At 36.4% G+C, this 22,172-nt stretch overlaps 2 protein-coding genes and 1 long non-coding RNA gene across 3 annotated transcripts; 2 read left to right on the top strand and 1 right to left on the bottom strand.

Moving 5' to 3' along the window:
- Nucleotides 1–1,203: 1,203 nt before the first annotated feature.
- LOC115975753 lies at nucleotides 1,204–7,978 on the top strand. Its single transcript, XM_031096702.1, has 8 exons — nucleotides 1,204–1,661; nucleotides 2,800–2,940; nucleotides 3,122–3,214; nucleotides 3,301–3,427; nucleotides 4,895–5,004; nucleotides 6,102–6,182; nucleotides 7,295–7,377; nucleotides 7,517–7,978. The coding sequence occupies exons 1-8, from the start codon at nucleotides 1,320–1,322 to the stop codon at nucleotides 7,734–7,736; spliced, it is 1,197 nt and encodes a 398-aa protein (XP_030952562.1). The 5' UTR covers nucleotides 1,204–1,319; the 3' UTR covers nucleotides 7,737–7,978.
- Nucleotides 7,979–9,812: 1,834 nt separating this feature from the next.
- Nucleotides 9,813–11,537, top strand: LOC115978204 (GPI-anchored protein LLG1-like). The gene is made up of 3 exons (XM_031100219.1): nucleotides 9,813–10,178; nucleotides 10,299–10,358; nucleotides 11,114–11,537. The coding sequence occupies exons 1-3, from the start codon at nucleotides 10,085–10,087 to the stop codon at nucleotides 11,476–11,478; spliced, it is 519 nt and encodes a 172-aa protein (XP_030956079.1). The 5' UTR covers nucleotides 9,813–10,084; the 3' UTR covers nucleotides 11,479–11,537.
- A 4,952-nt stretch (nucleotides 11,538–16,489) lies between these two features.
- On the bottom strand, nucleotides 16,490–17,688 carry LOC115977979. The gene is made up of 2 exons (XR_004088616.1): nucleotides 17,289–17,688; nucleotides 16,490–16,881 (listed from the first exon to the last, which is right to left on the bottom strand). It is a non-coding gene; the product is annotated as an uncharacterized LOC115977979 (long non-coding RNA).
- Nucleotides 17,689–22,172: the final 4,484 nt, after the last annotated feature.

The raw sequence follows: 22,172 nt of genomic DNA, 5'->3' as shown, positions 1-22,172 counted from the left end.
TTATTTTCTCTTCAGTTTTCTTTTGCTTAGTCTGTCTATCTTTTCTTTCTCTCTTCGTGTTTTCTCCTCCCTATTCTTTCTTACCTCTTGCTTCTTCTTTTTCTTTTCCAACTTTTACTATTCATGGCTACCCCATTTTATACCATCTTCCATTATAGAATTTACCCATTTTGTCCCTCAACCGTTTTTGGCTTCTTGTCGGCATCTCTCCAAAATTACCCACTACCCTGTCGGTTGCCCAATCATTACCTCTACCCAGAGAGTGTTGGTTGTACCACTCTCCATTTTCAAACAAAATTACTTGTCTTATTTCTTACCTCTCTCTGTTTCTGTTTTACCCCAATGGATAAGGATTAAGCTACCTCACCACCTACCTTTATGGCAAGCATCAAGTGGTCATAGCTCACACTTACCTCTTTTGGGTGAAATGTTATCCCAGCAGGACATTCCTCCAAAGAAGCTAAGGCGGAAACCCCAGAATAGACCCCCTTTCTCTCCACTGCCAAATTACACCCTCTAAATACCTTGACCCATGGCCCACCTCCCATGTATTGGTTGGGTACAAGTAGGTGGTGCCTTGGTCCTTTATGTGAATTCTACTTCGTCTGTGTTTGTCTCCTTCTGGCCTTCACACCATTTCTACTACTCTTGCGTTGTCTGGTTTTGCTGCGCGTACTAGTTTGTGCTTATCCTTTGTGCCGTGAAGGATGCGTGGGCTTTTGGGCTTATGTTTCCTTCCTTTTATCCTTTCCTAGGTTAGGTATTGTCCAGGCGAAAGCCTTTGTCTCCATAGCCTGCTGGACCCATGTTTTTATCTCTCTTCTTCATGGTCATAGGGCTTTTAGCCATTAATCTTACCATACTGTTTCATTGTGTTTGCTATAGCCTTGTCTTGCTTTTACTTCTTATTACCTCCGTGGGCTTGTTGGCTGGTGTTCCTGCCATGTCAGCCCATTGACTTATTAATTCTTTCATTCGAGCTTCCTCAGCCCATTTACTACATCTTTACCTCTTATCACTCTTATAGGCTTGTTGGCCATCATTCCTGTTATGCCACCCACAACCCGTGAACCCAGTGGACAGCTAGACTCTTAAACACTTTTGGTGACGAATTTTGTCAATGTGTTAGTACTAAATTCCTTTCTTTTAAGGCGATGCAGTGCGCTTTAAGAAGCTCAATTCTCGCTGCTAAAATTACTTTTAGAAACGAACAAAATGCCATCTCTTTTGGAAAAGGCAAACAACGACGATTTCCTTGTAGGTTGTACACAAAATAAAAACGCAGTCAAACAGGCAAAGATGCTAAAGTGACGGACACCATGACCATGCTCATCATCGCCTCCACAACTAGTAGTACTAGCACTAGGGCCTTCACATTCGCATTCAAATACTCTCTTTCTTCGTCTCTCGCATTCAAAATAAAGACCCACTTCCACATTATACACTCTAAACCCAGAATAACCCTCTTCCTCCTCAGACCCATGTCAAGCTCAGCCTCTCGCTCTCCTGCCAATGGGTCTGTTACATTGCAGGAGTGGCAGGCCTGGGGCACCAACTCTCCTTTGCCAACTATGGTCACCGATATCGTTGACCAAATGAAGGCTTTGGAGATAGATATTGACGCCCACATGACCTTTGGTGGTAGCGGTGGCAAGCTCCAGGTCCTTCTTCAACTTTGTTTTCTTTTGTTTTTTTCTTTTTTTAATAAATTTAATTTAATTCTTTGTTTGGTTTCTGGGAAAGCTAAGGAAAGAAGTACTCACAAATTCGAGCTGGGTGTTGGAGAACACTGAGCATCACTTTTGTTTGTTGAAAAAAAAGGAGGAAAAGAGAAGAATAAATCTGTTGGGTTCATTTATTTATTTACTTATTAATTAACCAGAAACATCAATTCAAAAGGGTCTAATTAATTGAGGTGGGTACCAGGAAAATAGAAGAATGGTGATGATTTGATGGAATTTCTATCAGCATTTTTCATCCTTATGTTAATAGCATTTCGGCTTAGTTTTGTGGGAACCTTTAAACAACTGTAACTAATTTCTCATTTATTGAGTTTCTAAACCATAATGTCATAAGACTTCTATGTCAATTGTTGTTCTTTTTTTATTTGTTATATAGGCTACATTATTTGCAAATTATGATCATGGAATAGATGATGAATCAGCTATGAATTAATACTTTTTCTAATATAAAATGGGTATATAAGTGCAGAGGCTGTCTCAGTGTTATTATTTCCTTCTATAATCATCAAGCAATATTTCAAGCATATCTATTTTCCATTTGACATTTGATTTCATGACTATTTTTAGCATATTGCTTATGTTGAACTACATATCTAAAATTATAGCTGAGGTAGGGTTTTTCCTTTTGGAAACCAAAGCAAATGAAACATTGGACTTGCATTTATTTGAAATCTTGGATTTTTATCAATTGATTAAGTGTAATTTTTGAAAAACCAACTCTATACATGTATGATGAAGAGTTTAGACAATAGTATTCATTTATAGTTTGTCTTTCACAATGTACAATGATCCTCTACTCCCAAACACCTCTATCTGGAACCTGCCATAAGGGGTGTTAGATCAATGGAAAGGGAGTTCAAATTCCTCATAGTTATACACACATGATGTCGACTTTAATTTTGTTAAAGAAAGAGTTGTCTTACAGGGAAAAAAAAGGAAGTTTCTGTGTTTCAACCATGGTCACTGGTGGTTCAGTAATCACTGTTTACTTCTAGCTCTATTGGGTTTGCTCCGATTTGTAGAAACCATATTTGTAATATTCTACTTTAAATTCCAGGGCGATTTTAAGGTTCAAGAGGACAAAAAGCACCGAGCAACATATCAGGCTTTAGGAGATTCTGAAAAAAAGCTTCAATTTTTTTCAGCTCGACAAATAGCATGTCGCTTGCTTGGGAGTAGGGGTTACCTTTGTCAGAAGGTATTTGTTTGCTGTATAGAATCATTGCAATATTTTGCTGGGTGTTACTTTCGATTTTCTTTAATAATTTGGTTGGTAGCTTGGCATTTTTGAGGGCCAAGATCTGTTTGATGCATATCAGAAGAGGATAAAATGCATTTTCATAGTTTCAAAATTGTTTCATATTTTCATAATTATGCAGTGCTGGCTTCCATTTGAAGACTGTATGTGTTCTAGAGTCATGCCCTGCAGTCTATGGCGTGGAATGCGATTCTGGTTGTATATGCATCCAAAGGTTTTGCTATTTCTGCTCATTTTGTGTATCAGTTGATGCAATAATATCTTTCAAAGTTCATTTGACTGACAGTCTAAAAATTGTAGGATTTCCTTCGCCAGAACAACACTGGAAAGTTGTTATGGCAAGTATTTGGTGTTGAAGCTGCAACGTTGTGCCTCTTTGGCATTACTGAACAGGAAGAAATCATGTGGAACACTTTCAAACATGCAGGTCACTTGCAGTCTTCTTGCTTTATTGTGATTATGAAATTTTACATTAGTTGATGGCAGTATGGTACTGTTAAAATGTGTAACTTTTGTATATGGAAGTTGTTTATTGTGCTTTTAATATCAATTCAAAGTAAGTTCTAATTTCAGTGTGGTGAAATTTTATTTTTATTTAAGTCCTCATACATCCAACACTTCATTATTGAGTTTCCTACTTGAAACACGTTCAACTATTCATACAGAATGTTTGGATTTCTAGTGTTGGCATATTTCATGCCAAATTTCATTGTATTGTTCTACAAATGATTTCATGTATTTGTACATTTTTAGCCTGAATTGTATTTGAGATGAGAGGTTCAATTGCTGGAAGTGGAGTTGCTGCATCAAGATTTCGCTCAAGTGAAAATGGCATATCAAGCAGATTTCGAGTGAAATGGAAGTTTTTAAAATATCGTTGGGCAGAGAGTTTTGCTTGAGACTAGTCTGACTTTCCTTTGAGTGAGTTTCAGAACTTGAGAGAATTCAGTTACTTTCCTTCCCCGCTGTACCCATTCAATTACCCCTCTCTAATATCTCATATGTGTTCATATTAAACCCCAATTTTCAGATTGAAGATTGATTGAGCTACCCATTTCCTTAGAGCAAAAAACCCATGGTAGCCTCACACCTTTACCCTCTTCAATTGCCATATCCATTGAGAGGAGACCCAAGCCATCTATGGTAGATACCTTGAGTGATCTTTGATTGAAGCTTGGTGCTAGGAATCACAGGAGCAATCCCTACAAATCTTCAAGTGGCCTTGAATTGTTCAAGTGCTTGGACTTGTGGTTGGTGTCCCAACTTGAGGAATCGAAAGCTAGTAAGGAGAAAGGGTACAATTGGTTGCTAGGAGGAGCAGGGAGCTCGGATACATCTACTCTTACTTAGAACTTGGAGTTTTTGTAAATTTAATGTGTCGCAACTATCCTTATTAGTGGATTGATTTGGTGCTATAGGCCCCCAGAGAGTTTTTTGCCTATTGTGGGTTTTTCTTCTCTCCGTAAACACTTCGATGTGTTTGTGTGCATGAGTTATTGGAATTTGTTTTATCCATGCAATTAATCAATTGGCTAATTAAGTAACCAGACTTAATTGTGAAAATTGTTTTAAATTGGTAATTGCCATAATTGGTAAAAACCATTGTTTCTCACAAAAGTTTATATTATTCTTTTGTTCTTGCAGCTACTGATACAATGGTTTTTAAATTGCAGAGGAGTCATTGATGTGATTTTCTTTGCTTGTTTGAATGTTATTGTTTCATTGATTATGGTTGTAATAAACTGCATGTTGAATCTTAAGGATGGGCATTTAGCTAAGCTAATATATTAAAGTTGATTGACCTCATTCTGAGCATGTTGATTTCACACCGTAATAGTATTGCATTTTAATCTTGTGGTATCACTTCTTCTGACCATATTATATTAATTTTCAGGAAAAAATAATGTTTGGTGCCTTTATCCCAACAAGAATGCCACATCAAAATCTGTTCAGGAAGCCTTTGGTCAAGAATCTTCAGCAGATCAGAAATGCACACAATTGATGGTACTCTTTACTTTTAACACAATGTACTTTGCTAGATTTCTTTTTGTGGCTTTTACATATAACTGTTGCAAATCTTGAATTATATTTGGGATTATCATGAATTAATAGTCATTAGAACAGAAACTAAAAGTGCAGAAACTAATAAATTTGTTGATCATGTCTCACCAAGTCACCATATGAATGCACCGCGTGAAAAATTAGGACGATCAGTTATTACTGATTGTTTTATTTATCATGTTCTTTTAAGCTGAGTTAACTTATAATGTTTAATAATAATAAAATACTTATAAAAAAAACTTATAATGTTTAATTCAAAAAATTTGTATGGCAATAATATTGAGTTGCTTGCTTGCTTCCTGTCTTACTGATATGTTCTATCTGAATTAATTTCTTTTGTTTAAGTCATTGTCCATCATGACACTTCTCAGGATACACCCATGTTCATTTTGGCTTTCCCATGACCTTGCAGATCCTTTAATCTATACCATCTGCCTTTATTGCTGCAGCCTTAGGCCATCCATTTTCTAAATACATGACAAGCCAATTAAACTGAAACCAAACAGGACAATTAGATCTTCTTTTTTTGTTTCTTTATTTTTATTTTTTTTCATTTTAATTAACTGGCTACTTTGAAATGGAAGAAAAGAAAGCATTATCATGCTCAACAGAAAATTTGCAGGAACACAAAAGCTCTAATGTGGGAGAATCCATATGATATCATCAATCCATTGTGACAACAACAGAGTGATAGAAAGAGAATAATTTTGTGAAGAAAAAACAAACAGCAGTTCTGTCATTTACTAGTGTAGTACTGTAGTGTGCATGGCCATTGCCCCTTGGCATTCTTTTAGTAAAACTACTTGTCGCAAAATGAAAAAGGGGGGGCACTAATCTTGGAAAACCTCAGCCAATCCTCAATCCATTGTTAATGGAAAAATAATAGAAAGATGCCATTCTCTTTGCATAACAACATAATTCAACTTGTTATTGATTGCCACCTTTTTCTTGATGTAGTTTTGGGTGTCTTAATTTGAAATTTATTATTTCTTCTTCCAGTTGAACAAGGTGGTAATTTTCATGTTGGTTCTACTGCACAGACAAATGGAGATAAAACTCTGAATTTCATTCTAATTGATGGTACCTGGAGCAATTCAAATGCAATGTTCAGCCGTCTTAAGGTGACCCTATAAAGCAATATTTTGTTCCTATGATTTTGTTTAACATGTATGTTATGAATAGTTGGGTTTACACTTTTCATTAACAAATAGCATACAATTATTTTCTTGTGTGAGTTATGCCACATATGTTTGGCCATAGATGATGCAAGATGCTACTACTTATTAGTCAGTCCCTAAAGGTGTCTCTTTTACAGTTATGCTTATGTTTTAGTCTTAGTGATTATGATGAAAAGCAGATCAGACCTATGGTTAGGATATCTGCCTCTGGGGAACAGAGAGACTAAAAATCAGGAATCTCTGTTTTGTTTATAGTTTTTGAATATTGGCCTCCATGCTGTTATAGGGACATTGTCCCTAGATCTGGATGATGCTATGGAATTTAATTTATGCTAATATGTCTTTTGCCTGCGCAGGCAGATATATATATATATATATATATATATATGGTATGCAGCTATTCCAATGAGATCAAAACATGATTTTTTTTTTTTTTTTTTTTTTGAGGCCACAGATCAATTCTCTAGAATTGTTTATAGTTTTTTTTTTTTTTTCTTAATTAGAATTGCATATAGTTAACATGGATAAAGTGTTGACTAAGCATTTATTTAATACTTCCTCCCTATTGTCCCACTTGAAATGCACAAGTTTTTGGCAAACCAGTAAAAAATGAGTTTCACGATTTCACCTTCTGACCTACCTCAATATTTACTTTTCAATATTACATTTTTTACTTCTGCCTTGAAAAGAGAAAAATTAATCATATTTCTTGTAATAAAATACAATTGACAAAGGTTATGTGGAAGTGTAAAAAATTATTCTTACCTTTGGAGGCAATGGACAAATATTATAGGGATGTAAAGACTAATACTTTGAAGAACTGTCATTTATAAATAAATAATAAATAAATAAAATAAAATAAAAAACTTTGAAGAACTGTCCAACCTTCTTTTACTTATGTGGACAACCCCCAAGGAACAATTTGAAGCTGACGACTCAACTAAACAGAAAAATTGTAGACAAATATTTGATTTCTGCTATTGAAAGTTCATTTATTTATTCGTTATGATGAGCAAGTGTTGAGAAATTTATTAACATACTGATTCTATGTGCAGGAACATGCAAAGTCAATTTGGGGAGCAGAAGACCTTCCTTGTATTTCTCTGGCTACTGGAGCATCTGCTATGCATAAGCTTCGGTGAGAAGTGAAACGGGACTTTAAAATTCTTCCATTCTCTGTTTCTTTGTTCATTCGTCACTTTTCCATCTATGTTTAAGCTTCGTACTCATTAAACTTGCTTGGTAAATGGTAATAAATTATATTCTTTTGAGGGCAGGCCCCAACCATCTTGGGATCGTACTTGTACAGCCGCAGCAGCCATTGGCCTCCTCTCTGAGCTGCAACTTCTCCCAGAGTTTACATCCTATGGATTGGATAAACGAGCTGAAGCAGTAGAAGATGCTTTAGTGGCATTATTAGAAGCACTCACCACTAGGCGTCTTCGAATGGGCAGGTCCATCACACGTAAAGTAAGACACAGCAGAGATATCTGTTAACCAACTAGGCAAGAATGAGATTGATAGCAGCCATACTGATCACTTTGTTGTGGTGTTGGTGCAACCATGGCTTTGATGTTGAAGGAACTCTTTGTGATTGCTCCGAAGGGGATTGTTTTCTGGTAGTGCACACTAATTGGCATCAAGTCCTATTACCAAGTCTGTCAGACTCCCTAAGATGATGGTGCACACTAATTGACCAGTGATGCTCACATCACGTATAAATTAAATTCCATTCAAACGTGGCTTTTTTTTTGGGGGGGGGGGGTGTGTGGTTTGTGCCCCTGCCATAATTTTTTTTTTTTTGGTGTCAGGCCCTCCAACTTCAAACACTCATCTAGATGGAAAATTCTTACATAGTGCTCCAGGACTATATAATTATTGCTCCATCTAGACGGGTCTTACACTTACTTTTGCTGATACTTTGTGCTGTCTACTTCCAAGTACATTGAAAGTTAGTTTTGCCAAATCTGATACCTTGGTAAACTAATTCAAAATTGAAACTTTTGATTATGGAAGTGCAAAGTTCTTTGCGGATGACCTGCTCTGTTTTTGGCCAAAGTCAATGTGCCAAAGCTGCAGAGATGTGAGAGGACGTTTAGGACTATTTTTGTGTTGCTTGGGGCCAAAAATTAATTTTAGTGAGTTTTAGACTTCTCTGTGCCAATGTTAATATGAACTGGGAGAGATTGTCTTAAGTTAGCAACCAATTTGGGTATAAATTTTTAAGAGATTTGAGTTGAACGTGGAGGTTGTGCGTTGTAGTTCATTAGTTAACGAATGGCTCTAGGACCAACTCCCTATTGAACCAATTGTTGATGACTGCATATAGCTCCTAAATCAGTTCCAAGCTTTTTAACTTTCCCATTCTAATCGGGAAGCAAACAAGCGTGTAGGTATTCATAGACTAGCCAGAGTGAAATGTTATTAATCGGAACCTTTGTTATCTTGGATGATCCATCAAACCGTATGTCGTGGTGCTTTCTTTTGGTGCATCTAATGCTGATACCACTTGTACAATTTCTTGTTAGTGTTTAATTTCATATACCATGACTGTCACTTAAACCCCCTAGTATTATCTTTTGACAAGTGATAGCTTGACCAGGCAAAAAGGATCAGTAGTAATTGTTCTTGAGTAGAACAAGTTTGGAGCAAAAACCAATAATGTGTAAACAGTAGTTTTCTTTTTTTGGTAAATAAAAAAAATAGTTAGAGGGGACGATCAATGTGGCTTCTCTACCTGAGTAAGACTATAGTAACACTCTAACCGCTCTCGGGTTAAGACTCTACACCAAAGTCGCTAATGAGCTAGGTAAACAGTTTACAAATGAGATATAAAGAGCTGCAACACGTTGCTAGTGGGGTAACTCAAATCCATACTCTAAATCATGCTGGCCCAAGCCCATACCACTAGATCAACCAACATGTTAGTTAAAGATTAGTGTTTATTACATACATATTAATGCACACACCTTTACAAATAAAGTCACGATTTACAATTGTTTTTCCGCATGTGTAAAGATGTGCATAACAAGTTTCTGCCATGTATAAAATGTACTAAAACCCGCTAAACTTTGTATTGGTCGTTTGAAATTAGATCTCCTCATCCTCTATTTTCATCAACTTAGACTATTAAGTACATGAATTGAACTTTAATCACAGTGCCAAATAGCCCATCCCCAAAAAAATATAACATCCAGTCCACGTGACACGCACATGCCGCCTCATTCAAACCCAATTTTCAAAGTCACTCTCATTCTCAAACCTGTGTCTCACTGACTGAACCACATGCATGTATGCAATTAGGATTGCTTTTGTATTTTCCAGTGGGCATCGGTCTGAGATTGAATTCTGTTTGGGAGTGACAACAAAATCGAGTTTGAATGAGGCCTCGGCATGTGCGTGTCACGTGCACTGGAGTTTGGAGTGGAAGTTAGATTTTGGAGTGCAAGTGAGTGGCACACAACAATGCAGATGCTAACAAAGTTTAAAATGTACACTTACTAAATTTGGCAAGATGAACCCAGAAATGGACAACTGGATTGAGTGGTACCAAATCTAAACCTTAAAGAAACCAACGTCTTACATTGTTGTTGTAGTAATAACATTCACAATTTCACATACAATAATAAGTGACTCTCTTTCTCTCTTGCCCCTAACAATAAAAACTTACGCGGTTTTTTCCCACCACATTTCCTGCACTTCTTCCGCAACTCTCTCCTTCAAACAAAAACCTTACAAAGTGTTGCCGAATTTGTGGGAAAGGCGGAGATTGTCGCCTCCACAGCCCGATCTTCCAAGCAACCATCGAAAACCCCCAAAAAAATTAAAAAAAAAAAAAAATAATAATGGCATCTTTGAGTCATTTTCTTCTTTATTTCTTCCTCTTCTCCTTCTTCCTTATCACAGGCTTGGCCTCTTCTAATTCCTCTTTCCTTTCAGGTAATCTTCTTTTGCTTCCCTTTTTTTTTTGGGTGTGTGTGTGTGGGGTTTTTGACATTTTCATTATGAATTCTTGAATTACATTAATTTGGGTTTTTTTTTTTTTTTTTAATGTTGCAGATGAAATATTTGAGTCACGTGATGAATCCACCGGCCGTGTCCTCCTTCAGGCCAAGAAGGGTATTACTTTGATCTCTTTTTCCTCTTGTGGCCTACTGTTTTTGTTCTTCCTTTTTTTTTTTTCTTTTTTTTTATGCTAATTGGTAATGCAACTGAAAAAATGAAAAATGTGCTCTAATTTTTGTCGATGCCGCTTTTCTTTCCTGGATTTCTCTTTGATCAACGTATCACATTGCAGGCTGATGTCTGAAATTTTAACAGTCATAATGGCATTGATTCCTAATAAATGGTGTAACATTTTTTTTAATCTGTTTCTGTTTCTTTTCGTACTTCAGATTTTTGAGCTTTTTATAAAATTTATTTTCTCATTTAAGAAGATGGGAAAGAGGATGTAGAAATATGGTTGTTTCTTGCCTATTTTATGATTTGCATCTATTCAATTCTATCGGAAATTCTAAAACTTTCTGCATAGCATTCAATATATTTTTGTGAAGCCCAAAAAAAAAAAAAAATGCTAAAAGTTATGGCTTTGAGGGTTCATACATTATTTACGATCAGCACCATGTCATGCCATATACATGTCATTTTCTAATAAGAAAAGTGCCTGCAACAATCTGTTTTTACACTTTCTTTCATTTTGCAACCATAAAGAATGAAAGAAAAAAAAGAACTTTTTTTATTAATAGTAAAAGAGAAGAAGAAAGAAATTAAAACAAAGAGAGTGTTAACTCTGAATTTATAATGTCATTTTTACATGATTGAGTTAGACGTGGAAGAGTTTCGATATGAAATTATATATGTTTCATTATGTGCAGCATGCACTGAAAACTTTGAGAACAAGAACTATACAATCCTCACAGCCCGGTGCAAAGGACCACAATACCCACCTGTGGTTTGCTGTAACGCTTTGAAAGACTTTGCTTGCCCTTTCGCGGATGCCATCAATGACTTGACAACTGATTGTGCTTCAACCATGTTCAGCTACATCAACCTCTATGGAAAATACCCACCAGGCTTGTTTTCCAACCTGTGCAGGGAAGGAAAGCTTGGTCTAAATTGCACTGATGTAGGACCTGATCCCGATGACATTAGTTATGGAGTTCATACAACTGTGACACACTCTACATTGCTAATCATCACTGCTGGCTTCATAGTCTTCTTATTATTCCATTGGTTCTGAAGGATGAAATTTATGAGAATATATTGCCACTTTTTACTATTTATTGGTTTAGTTATTCATTCCCTGTCCTAAAATATCTTTCCATTCTGTCTAACCTGTGATTTTTTTTTTCTTTTTGTCAATTTCTCTAACAAGTCCTTCCTATATATCCACTTTTTGGCATGCCCTCTGGTCTGGTTTCCTAGCTAGGTTGTGAGCCTGTGACATTCATAAATCAACCTTTTAATTTTTTTTCTTAATTTCACATATGTAAAGTGACATACTGAGTGTAGCTTTATGTTTGAGATATATGAAAAGTACTGAGTTGAATTGTTCTGAAGCAAGGTAATTGGACTAGAGGGAATATATATAGAGAGAGCTTTGGGTGAGTTTTTAATTAGATTAATTTCTGATGCTGAAGTTTGACTAGAAATTAACTGGTTAAAATTGGTCTCTGATAAGTGCAAATTAAATCATGACCATTTTAAGGACATTACATCATTCTCTTTTGGGGTCAATTGCACGACTGTGCATTTTTAGGTACGGTTTTGAAACGTAACCAATAAGCAATGCATCTAGTGGTGCAAAAATTTTAATTTTTTTTATTTATATTGTGTTGTCTTTCTAAAATAGAAGGGAATAAAGAGTGGAAAGGTTGGTGTTAATGCGCCGGTCAAAATGTTATCAATCAATATATATATAATTAAAAGCTCATTGGGTTTTAGAGATTTCTTTAATGAATTGCTATGTCAATGCTCCGGAACAATATGTTATATGTTAAATGTGTACCATCAATAGTTGGTGAGCCCGATTGTCATTAGTCAAAAAAGAACCTCATTGTCAAAATAAATTATGACTTATCGTTTACATAAATCATGTACCAAGATTTTTATAAAAAAAAATTATATCTTAAGGGATATGGTTAGAACAATTATAAGACCAAAAAGGGCCATGGCCCAATAAAAAATAAAAATAAGGCCCAAATTGTGTTCCTAAATTCATTCCAAGATTTTAGAGATGGTTTTCAGCAATTGATTCGGCGTTTCGAGCATTTTTTTTATTGAATATTTATGTTTTTTTTCTTCTATTTTTCGGCTTTCAAAAATCATTAAAAAAATGTTAAATCTGATTTTGAAAATTTTACCACTTCAAGATTAAATTTTTCTTAGCATGTGTGCAAAAACTCATGACAAGATTTGAAAAATTGCCCCAAAAAAATGCCATTATATTTCCTCAACAAATCAATGCTTTCTAGTGCCCAAGGTCCAAATAACGATTCATTAAAAAATAAAAATGCCTACCTTGCCCAAAACTATAGTCGTTGGGCCCTCCCAAAACAGAAACAAAAATTTCATTCTTTTTTTGTAACAAAAAAAAAATCCCTAAAAGAAATATCTTAATTCAGAGAAAAAAAAAAAAAAAAAAAAAGACTTATGACTGTGTTAGACATGACCCTTTTCTTTTGACCTAATGTTGAAATTTGGTTTTTGGAGATTTGGATCATGTAGCTCCACCTAAAAAAATGTTTGGGTGTTTTTTTTTTTTTAATCATCAAGATGACTTTATAATTGAATATCATTAACAATTTGATATTTTCTATGACAATTACAAGGATTAAATAGTTGATTAGTAAACATGCAATTTAGTTGCTTAATCTTAACTCATCTTTGGATTCTCAAGAGACAAATGAATATTTTAGAATTGATTATATGTGTTTGTTAGCAAACAAGTTTATAATTTATTTATAAGGCTTCACAAATCGTAAAATTAAAAGACTAATGTTGAAATAGAAGTATAGAACCATTTTTATGAGCATAATGTAATTTGACATATCTAGTTCATAATTTTTTTTCCTAAAAAAAAAACTTCATAAAATTATTAAACATTTTTTAATTATGTTAATAATTATAAAAGACTAAAATATCAATATCTACCAACATAATTATAGAGTGGTGTACTTGTTCTTGTACATAATATTTCGATTTTAATGACAACTATGGAAAAACAAAGCTAATAGTCTCTCTCTATATATATAAAATTAAAGCCAAAGTTAAGAAAAAATCTAATTAGATTCTAAATTGGATTTCAATTATTGTCTAATTTCACGCAATGTGTCCTATTTAAGTTTTTAAAATTTTTGTTCTAGATGAATTAATGTTGTGCAAAAGACAAAGAAACTAATATAAATAAATCAAACTATCAGAAACCCAATAAATAAAAAAAGAAAAAGAAAAGTAAACTCATTTGTATACAATAATAATAATAACAAAAGAATAAAACTCATGTATATATCTATGACTTAAAAATTTTGTAACTCTTACACTATGTATAATTTGAACTCATGTATGTGTGTAATTGTAATTGTTTTTAATTGTACCGTGTATATACACGAGTTATATACTAGTTATATTATGATAGTTACCCCCTCTTCGATTATAATTTGATTTTTTTTTCTTAATTTTTGATGAATTATTTTATATATATCTTGTTGCTATATTAATTTTTATCATATTTATAACCAAATACACTTTTTTCTAACAAACTTATAATCAATAATATATTATCTCTTCTATACATCAAAATTCATTAAAAAAATAAAGAAAAATGTTTCCCATTTTATCATTGTCTTCTAATTAAGGTTACAAACTTATAGTAAAAAGACAAGGGAAGGTAGAGAACACCAAAAAACAAAAAAACAAAAACAAAAACAAAAGCAAAAACAAAAACTAAAACAAAACAAAAACAAAAACAAAAACAAAAACAAAAACAAAACAAAATTAGAGTTTTAACAGGGCCGTGGGGGAGAAGAACGTATTATCTTTTAAAATTTATATTAAAGACAAACAAGCTAACAAGACCTCAAATTCTTTATATGATAATTTATCCTCCTTCACAAAAATTTTGTAATAGCCAAGAAAACTATGGTATATAATTACATAATGACATAGATTTATGTAAATTGTACTTGGGTGCCCATCTACCTATTAAAAATAATTTCATTCATGAGTGTAAATTTGAAAAAATAAATAAATAAATAAATCCTTTCAGATAAATAAAAAATAATGAATACGTTATTGTTTTATGGATTCTTAGTGTAAAATATCACTTGGTAAAAACGTGAATGGTTTTTTATATTTCATATGGTTCTCAACTCTTAAACAGTATATGTTTATATGCACGTATATGCATAAATGGGTATGTTAATTATGTTTCCCTTACCCCTCAAAAAAAAAAAAAAAAATTATGTTTCCCTTGAAATTAAATCAAGGCTCCACAACTAGTTCGAATGGGTGAAGCTGATGCACCTCCTTTACCAACAAAATGGTTCAGTTATCTAATTTCACTTACCTTGGCAAACTAATTCTTATCTGATTTTCCCCCTCAAAAAAAAATTCTTATCTGATTTTGAGGAAAAGTTAATTGTGTGGTCATTTGGAAAGATAAATGCTGTCCCTGTGTAGCACTATGCGTGCCACTCCATTTCCATTTCCATTTCCACTAACTTTACAAACTTTTAATCCTCCTATCCAAAAGGAAAAAATCAATTATAAAAGAAAGGCAAACAAAGCACATACTACTCATCAATCACACCTTGCATAGTGCAGGAAAGTGCTTGGTGTTAATATAGAAAAGCACAGCTCGTTAGGAAAAAGTATGAAAAGGATCTGAGAAAAATCGGCCACCGAAAGAAACCAAACAAAAAAAAATTGTAAAAAAATCAACAACACAATCAAACAAAAAGGTAAGCACAGAAAGTGTAACTCTAAAGTATTAACATCAATTTCTTTGGGCGCCGTATCGCATTATTGTAGGAATAGATTAGATGGGTGGTGTGTAGAAAGTAGAAAAATAAAACAATGCATGTGAAGTGTGAAAGGCAAGTTGCACACTTGAACAAGTGGGGGGATGTGCTCCGAGTCCGACCGTTTTCAATCAAAATCTTAACGGAATGGTTGACAATGCTTTTCAGAATGAGGCATTAAATTGTGCCCATGAGTCATGACTTTATGATTCATATCATATGATGTTTGTCTGACTAAACAGGTGTTTTGGCATCATGGAAGTTTCAATATCGAAACCTTAGATTTTTAATGCTCGTTTAATCATCACAAGGAATTAGAGGATTTCCAGGACTCCTTTATTTTGAGTGCATAAGGAATTGGAGATTCTACATTCTACTATCATTGAAACAAGATCCCCCTAACTATTTATAGAGAGAGCTCTAGTCATGAAGAACTCAGGACACATTCCAGCCTAGTGCAGAATAGCACCTCAAGTAATTTTCATACTTAAATGTATTGCAAAGTCAATGAAATGGTGCATAATAGAGTAAGAACTTGAAGTTAAACTAAACTGCACCAGAATCAAATTGGAATAACAGTTTTTTTTAGTGTCCATGTTTGTGATTCAAACCTCACTTTCTCCCTTTCCTATTATCTACCTCTATTTAAAAATTAAAAATATGAAAAAATAAGGGTTGTTGCCGAGTTGGATTAGAAAAAGAACATTTGGGATCATCTACAACTGAGTTTAAGAATGAAGACAATCAAATTCCAAAAAAAAAAATAATAATAATCAGATCAGGCAGTTTAATTTCAGAGAACTAGAATTGTCTTCTGGGGCTTCATTGAGGATGAGGTCCTGAGGTTGTTGTGGATTGGTCATAGCACTTACCTTTTGCCAAATTTTGGAGCAGTTCAATCCCCCCCAAATTCCCAATTCATAGCAATTCCCCTAATTCTCTAGTTACTTTTGTTGACTCTTGTATGAGTCACGTTTCACGTGAAACAAAAGATTATAAAAGTCATTATTCATGTCCCAATATTAAAATGAGACTAAGAAATTGTCTTTTTGGGGCAATCTCATTGCATGCCGTCATAGATGGTTGTCTTTTGTGTACTATTTTTTTTTTCTATATTCTACTGCACATAACATAGACTGCTAAAGGTATCACTTTGACAACCTTTATTGGCAATTGAATGCTGAAAATTACTCTCCTTTAAAAGTAAAACAAAAAAATAACACCACGATATAAAGAAAGGCTTAGATATATAATTTATTAGAGAGAGAGAGAGAGAGGGGGAGAGAGTTCTGAACAATAACAAGCATAGATCTGACCAGTAAAAAAAAAACTACCACAACACCTGAAATATTACAGTTCCTTCATTTCTCAACTTAAAATCTGATCTACCAAAACAGTTGAAATTTCTTCAGAATTGCCTTTTTTAAAATAATAAAAGACAAATATGGATAGAGGTCATGACTCCTGAGCATGGAACCCTGAAAGCTTGATGATGAAGCTTATCTGTGAGCAGTGACCAGCGTTTCAATGAATCTTAGACCATCAAACCTCGGGGCAAATTTATCAGTCGAAGATGACCTTTGATGTGAAGAGTTTCCATGATTTTTGTTCAATTCAGCCCCCTGAAAAATCATTACATCAATTAAAAAAGTTAGCCTTGAAAGTTGAAACTAGGATTAGAAAAAAAAAAAAAAACAGAGACAAAAAGAAAACGTAACACCAAAATTAATCAATTACCAAATCTTCGAAAACTTAAAGAGAGAGAGAGAGAGAGAGAGAGCGAAATGAATTTAAAAAAAGGAAAGCTAGAAGAAAGGAAGAAAGGAAAGAAAAAAGTTGGGATTTTTAGGCTATGACCTTTTCAAATTGATTTCTTGAAATACAGGCCAAACCTTATTTTCTAGGAAACCAAACAGGGTAGAACACCAAAAAGAAGGGTGAAAAAAGCAAAATTGGAGAAACCCAATTGAAAAATGAATGAGAGAGATCAAAAGGAAAACAACCCAGAAACAGATTTAAGGTTAATTACCTGTTGAGTAGTATTACAGACAGAGCTTGGGGAAGAAGCAGAGATGGTAGCAGAAGCTGCGGCAACTGAGGCAGCAAAGAATCCTGGTTTCTTCATTTTTTTTTTTTTGGTTTGGAGATGGAATAGTAAACTCTAGTTCTGTAGAGAAGAGTCTGATTGGAATGAATAGAAGAGAAAGTGAAAGAAAAAGTTGGGAAGTTGAAGTTTTTCTTCTTTTTTTTTTTGGTTGTTGAAGTTGAAGGTCGTTGACAGATCATAAACATATATTTATAGAGATATACATGGGCAGTGGTGGTTCATACTACACAATATTTACGCGGCAACTATCCTTGCCTTTTCTTTCTCCAATGAAAATACGACTATGGCCCTTAAGATTCTTCTTGGGAAATATATGTGTTTACCAAAGTGCCATCTTGTGTAGTAAGGACATTTCAAAATTGTCCTTTTGCACTCTTATTATATAGAGGCTGCAAATCCCAAAGGGATAATTATTTATTAAAATATCTGAGCAATTTAACAATAAAAAAAGGTGCTAAAAATTGTATAAATCTTTTTGAAAGCTAAATTGTATATGTAAGGACACGATTCCTTTGCGGCCCATTAACATTTTTGGGCTCACACACGAAAGATCCCTCACAATATGATTTGTAGAGAGTAGGCTTGAAAAGCTAGCCGCTGGTCAAGGGGCGATGCCCGGTCATGGTTTTTAGAGGAGTTCATGTAGAAAAAAGGAGTTGGGCTTGAACATTTAAGCCCTAAGGCGTCGCACCCTATGGGATGGGATTCCTCGGAGCTGATCCGAGGACCATTGAGGTCTTATCCCGGTTATCCAACGACGGACTTTCTTCAGTGAGGTCCGGTGTTGTTTAGAGGTTCTCCCCCATGTCGTCTTTCTTTTTTTCGGAGGTGGGATGGAACCCCCTTTGTATTTACTTACTTTCTTCTTTTATACTCGTCCGCGTTGATTGTCCTTCGTCCACGTGTAGGGTCAATCTTTACAAGACTGATATTTGTCCCATCAGTCTAATCCCAGAATTGTTGGGGATGGTTCGATAAAGCTAAAGAGTACGGCTCTGTCAGGGGCAGCGCATTGAATGGCAATGAGAGCAGCTTTCCCGGATATTCTTTGATTCTCTTTTAAGCTTGGCCCTATACCGGTTTTATCCTTCTTCTTTTGGTGAGGTTTTGGACCTGCCGAGGACTGAGTTGTCCTCGGCTGCACCACAAAAATGTTTGGTGCTCTGCATTGTAGAGCTTGGGCCATAGTTCTCCTCGGCTCGGGCCTTTGGACTCTCTAAGGACAAATGGGCTTGGTCCGTGAATTATTGGGCCCCACAATAGCCCCTCAAAACCCTTCTATCCGACTTCCGGGTTGGAAAGGAGGGTTTTGGCAAACCCGGGCCCTTAATGTGGCTTAATTAGTTCAACCCCGCATTTATGTGAGCGGTTTTCCACCTGTCCAGGAAGTTAGCCGGTTTTCAAGGGATTCCGTTTAATCTGCTCGTGATCTACTCCTACCGCTTGGCTGTCCCAGACGCGCCCTTAATGAATCCCCTTTACGAGGCTCATTTATGTCCGGCGGCTCATCTGATAAGGTGGGGAAATGGAACGGACGCCTCTTTTTTCTTCAGATTCTTTTGGAAACTTGAATGCATTTAATACTCTTCGTTTTGCCCTTCCTATAAGAAGGCAAGCAGGAGGCCATCACTTTCATGCAGACTCCTTTCCTTCCTTTTGAGATCTGAAACCCGTAGCCTCCTTTAGCGTCTGCTTAGCCCGTTTGTTATACACCATATCAGTATACGCCTACCATAACGAACGATGAAGGAACCATGCCCCTCCTCAAGACACCATGTTCTGATAAAGCTTGAAATGGCTCGATCAGGGCAAGGGTGGCGCAGACTTAAGATCTGTCCCGCCTCTCTTTCAGCCAAAATCCGAAGCAGGGGCTCGTCACGTCGAATTCTCGGCGTGACTGAGTCGAGAACACCCAATATCAGCACCACCCGGCTCCTCACAAGCGTACCTAACATGGCACCAGTGTGTTAGGAGTCAGGGCTGAGGCAGGGGCGAAGTGCTTCTGCTTCTCCCTCTCTTTGCTCACTGGTGCCCTCCTCCGCCTTCCTCTTATAGTCTTCCCAGCACCAGTTCCGCCCTGGTGCTGTCCTTCTCCCTCTTTTGCTCTTCTCTTTGTCTCTTCATCTCTTCCCCTCTTCTTCTCCTCCTTCTCTTACTCATGTCCTCCATCTTCTTCATTCATCTCCTCCATCTTCTTCATTGATTTCTTCCTTACTATTTCCTTCTTCTTCATTCTTTTTTTTTTTTGAAGTGAGTTCTTCTCTTAGTATGAGCAGCAATGAGGCAGAGATTGGAGAGACTTTGAAGACAAGTTTAAAAGGCGTTTGACCGTTTGCTTATCTGTACTGTGGATGTTAGTGCTGCTTCGGCAGCCCCTCTTTTGTATAGGCTTGTTAAAGCCCCTTTTTGTACATTGTAATAATTTTTCATATTAATAAAAGTTGTTTCTATTTCATTTTGCATGTTTTGTCTCTGTTTTATAAATTTGCAAGCGCCGCTCGGCACAATAATATAGCATCTAGATCAATGTCAACTAAGACCAAAATACTTGATAGTAAAAAAGATGTCGCCATAACTCTAATAAAAATGCTTGGCATAATAAGGCCGACCAGTGAAAAGTAATAATTACCCATGCTAGCCGAGGAGAGAACTGAAGGCTTGATGCCGTGTGAGAAATAACCATTTGAAGACATATCACCCACCAGATGAACAGCCCTCTTAGGCCAATGAATACTGGGGCGTTCTAGCACCTTCCTTACACCTTCGTTGGGCCTAACCCTTTAGGGTGTTTAAGCCATGGATGAAGTGACCTGACCTTTTATCAAGTAGCCCATCTTGCGAAATTCAAACCTTTTCTTATCCGAGTAGTTGGTTTCCCCGTAGGCTTGGGTCCGAGGAACGTACAACGCCTTGGTTCCGTCCAAAACTTGTAGTAACAGGAGTTTTTGTACTTGGTTTCCCCATAGGCTTGAGTCCGAGGACCATACAAGGCCTTGGTTCTGTCCAAACTTGTAGTAATAGGAGTTCTTGTACTTGGTTTCCCCATAGGCTCAAGTTTGAGGACCATACAAGGCCTTGGTTCTGTCCAAAACTTTATGCTCTTTTTACGCACTTGGTCTTTCCTCAGGTATCTCACAAGTTTCCGAGCAGGAGGTTGTCCTCGGCAGCGATTATTCCCCGGCGTGGGCCGTAGTCCGTGGGCCTCCATGTAGAATGGGCCTGGGACGCGAATTTATTAGGCCCACAGATTTAGAGGCATTTCCGTAGTCTTTGGTCACGCGGTACTTTTTGGCATCCCAGTGTTCGAGGTGCGCCTTCACGAGGCTCCTTTAATATTGCAGATGGCGTGGGAAATCAAGCCGGAGACATTTTGTCCGTAGCGTTCCTTGGGACGTTGCGTGCATTAAATGCCACCACTTTAGCTTTTTGAATAAATAGGAGAGAAAGCTGTCTTACCTTCGCACAAATCCTTCAGTCTCCTCTCCTAGTACATCATGTTTGAGGCGAGGGTTGGGGCAAAGGAACTCTCTCCGCCACAAAGGCGCCGTGTCTTCCTGAGACTCCAGATAGTGGGGTACGGGCAAAGGAGGCATAAATTCAAGAGAATATTCCAGTTCGAGAGAGGGGAAAGGGTGTTTCTCCCTCTTTTAGTCAAAATCCGAAGCAGGTTCTGGTCATGCCAGACTTTTGGTATGTCCGAAGAAGGAATTTCTGCCATCAGCGCCGTCTGCCTTATAGCAGGCAAATTTTTGCGGGGGCTTCCCAACTTCCGGCTCCCTGCACCTTTTCTGTAGATGGTGTTAGCCTGAGGTCAGGTTCTTTGGCTGCCTGAGTTATGGACACGTAGAAGCGTCGAGGAATAGTTTCCTTGGACGACATCTTGGAACAGTAGCCAATCTCTCCTCTGAACTATCTCCTCGGCATCATCTTCACTCTTTTGTACTTTTCTTTTGCTTACGCAGTTAACTCTAATGTAAGCTTGTTTCAGCTTTTATTGTACACTGTACTGTTCTTTTGTCTTAATAAAAGATGTGTTTATTTCTTTATACATACTTTTTTTTTGCAACAACCACTTTGGGTCTGAATATTAAGTCTAAGCCTGCCTTTAACAATATTCTGGGCAGAAGAACACTTTAACACAAACCCTTATTAGTTTAAACTCGCAAATATTATCAAGTATAACAATGGTAATCCTCAATAGATTAAATTCATGGAACTAACCGAGATAGCTGTTGAGCGCTGCGCGATGCACGCTAGACCAATTCCCGAGAACGATAAACTCTAAACAATTCGTCCGAGATGATAGTCGAGTAGCGAAGGACTTTGTGCTTTCGGGTAATATGGTGTACTGTAGCGCATCATTCCCTTTGGTACGGGGGATCCGAGGGTAGACCGGGGAACCCGTGCAATTGAGGGATTGACCCAACTGTTAACGAGGAGTTCCCTTCGGATGGATCTTGAGGTTTATGTGCCATAGTACTTGGTTTCCCCATAGGCTTAAGTCCGAGGATCATGCAAGGCCTTGGTTCTGTCCAAAACTTATGATCTTTTTATGTACTTGGTTTCCCCATAGGCTTGAGTCCGAGGACCATGCAAGGCCTTGGTTCTGTCCAAAACTTATGATCTTTTTTGTACTTGGTTTCCCCATAGGCTTGAGTCCGAGGACCATGCAAGTCCTTGGTTCTGTCCAAAACTTATGATTTTTTATGTACTTGGTTTCCCCATAGGCTTGAGTTCGAGGACCATGCAAGGCCTTGGTTCTGTCCAAAACTTATGATCTTTTTTGTACTTGGTTTCCCCATAGGC

The sequence above is a fragment of the Quercus lobata genome, chromosome 2 (assembly GCF_001633185.2).
Source record: "Quercus lobata isolate SW786 chromosome 2, ValleyOak3.0 Primary Assembly, whole genome shotgun sequence".
In the NCBI taxonomy this organism is placed as follows: Eukaryota; Viridiplantae; Streptophyta; class Magnoliopsida; order Fagales; family Fagaceae; genus Quercus; species Quercus lobata.
This window is presented reverse-complemented; position numbering and strand designations above follow the sequence as displayed.

Coding starts and splice junctions, on each gene's coding strand:
- LOC115978204 (XM_031100219.1), top strand. CDS start 10,085: ATGGCATCTTTGAGTCATTTTCTTCTTTATTTCTTCCTCTTCTCCTTC. Junction 10,179..10,298: donor TAATTCCTCTTTCCTTTCAG/GTAATCTTCTTT, acceptor TTAATGTTGCAG/ATGAAATATTTGAGTCACGT. Junction 10,359..11,113: donor CCTCCTTCAGGCCAAGAAGG/GTATTACTTTGA, acceptor CATTATGTGCAG/CATGCACTGAAAACTTTGAG.
- LOC115975753 (XM_031096702.1), top strand. CDS start 1,320: ATGACCATGCTCATCATCGCCTCCACAACTAGTAGTACTAGCACTAGG. Junction 1,662..2,799: donor GTAGCGGTGGCAAGCTCCAG/GTCCTTCTTCAA, acceptor TTTAAATTCCAG/GGCGATTTTAAGGTTCAAGA. Junction 3,215..3,300: donor GGTTGTATATGCATCCAAAG/GTTTTGCTATTT, acceptor TAAAAATTGTAG/GATTTCCTTCGCCAGAACAA.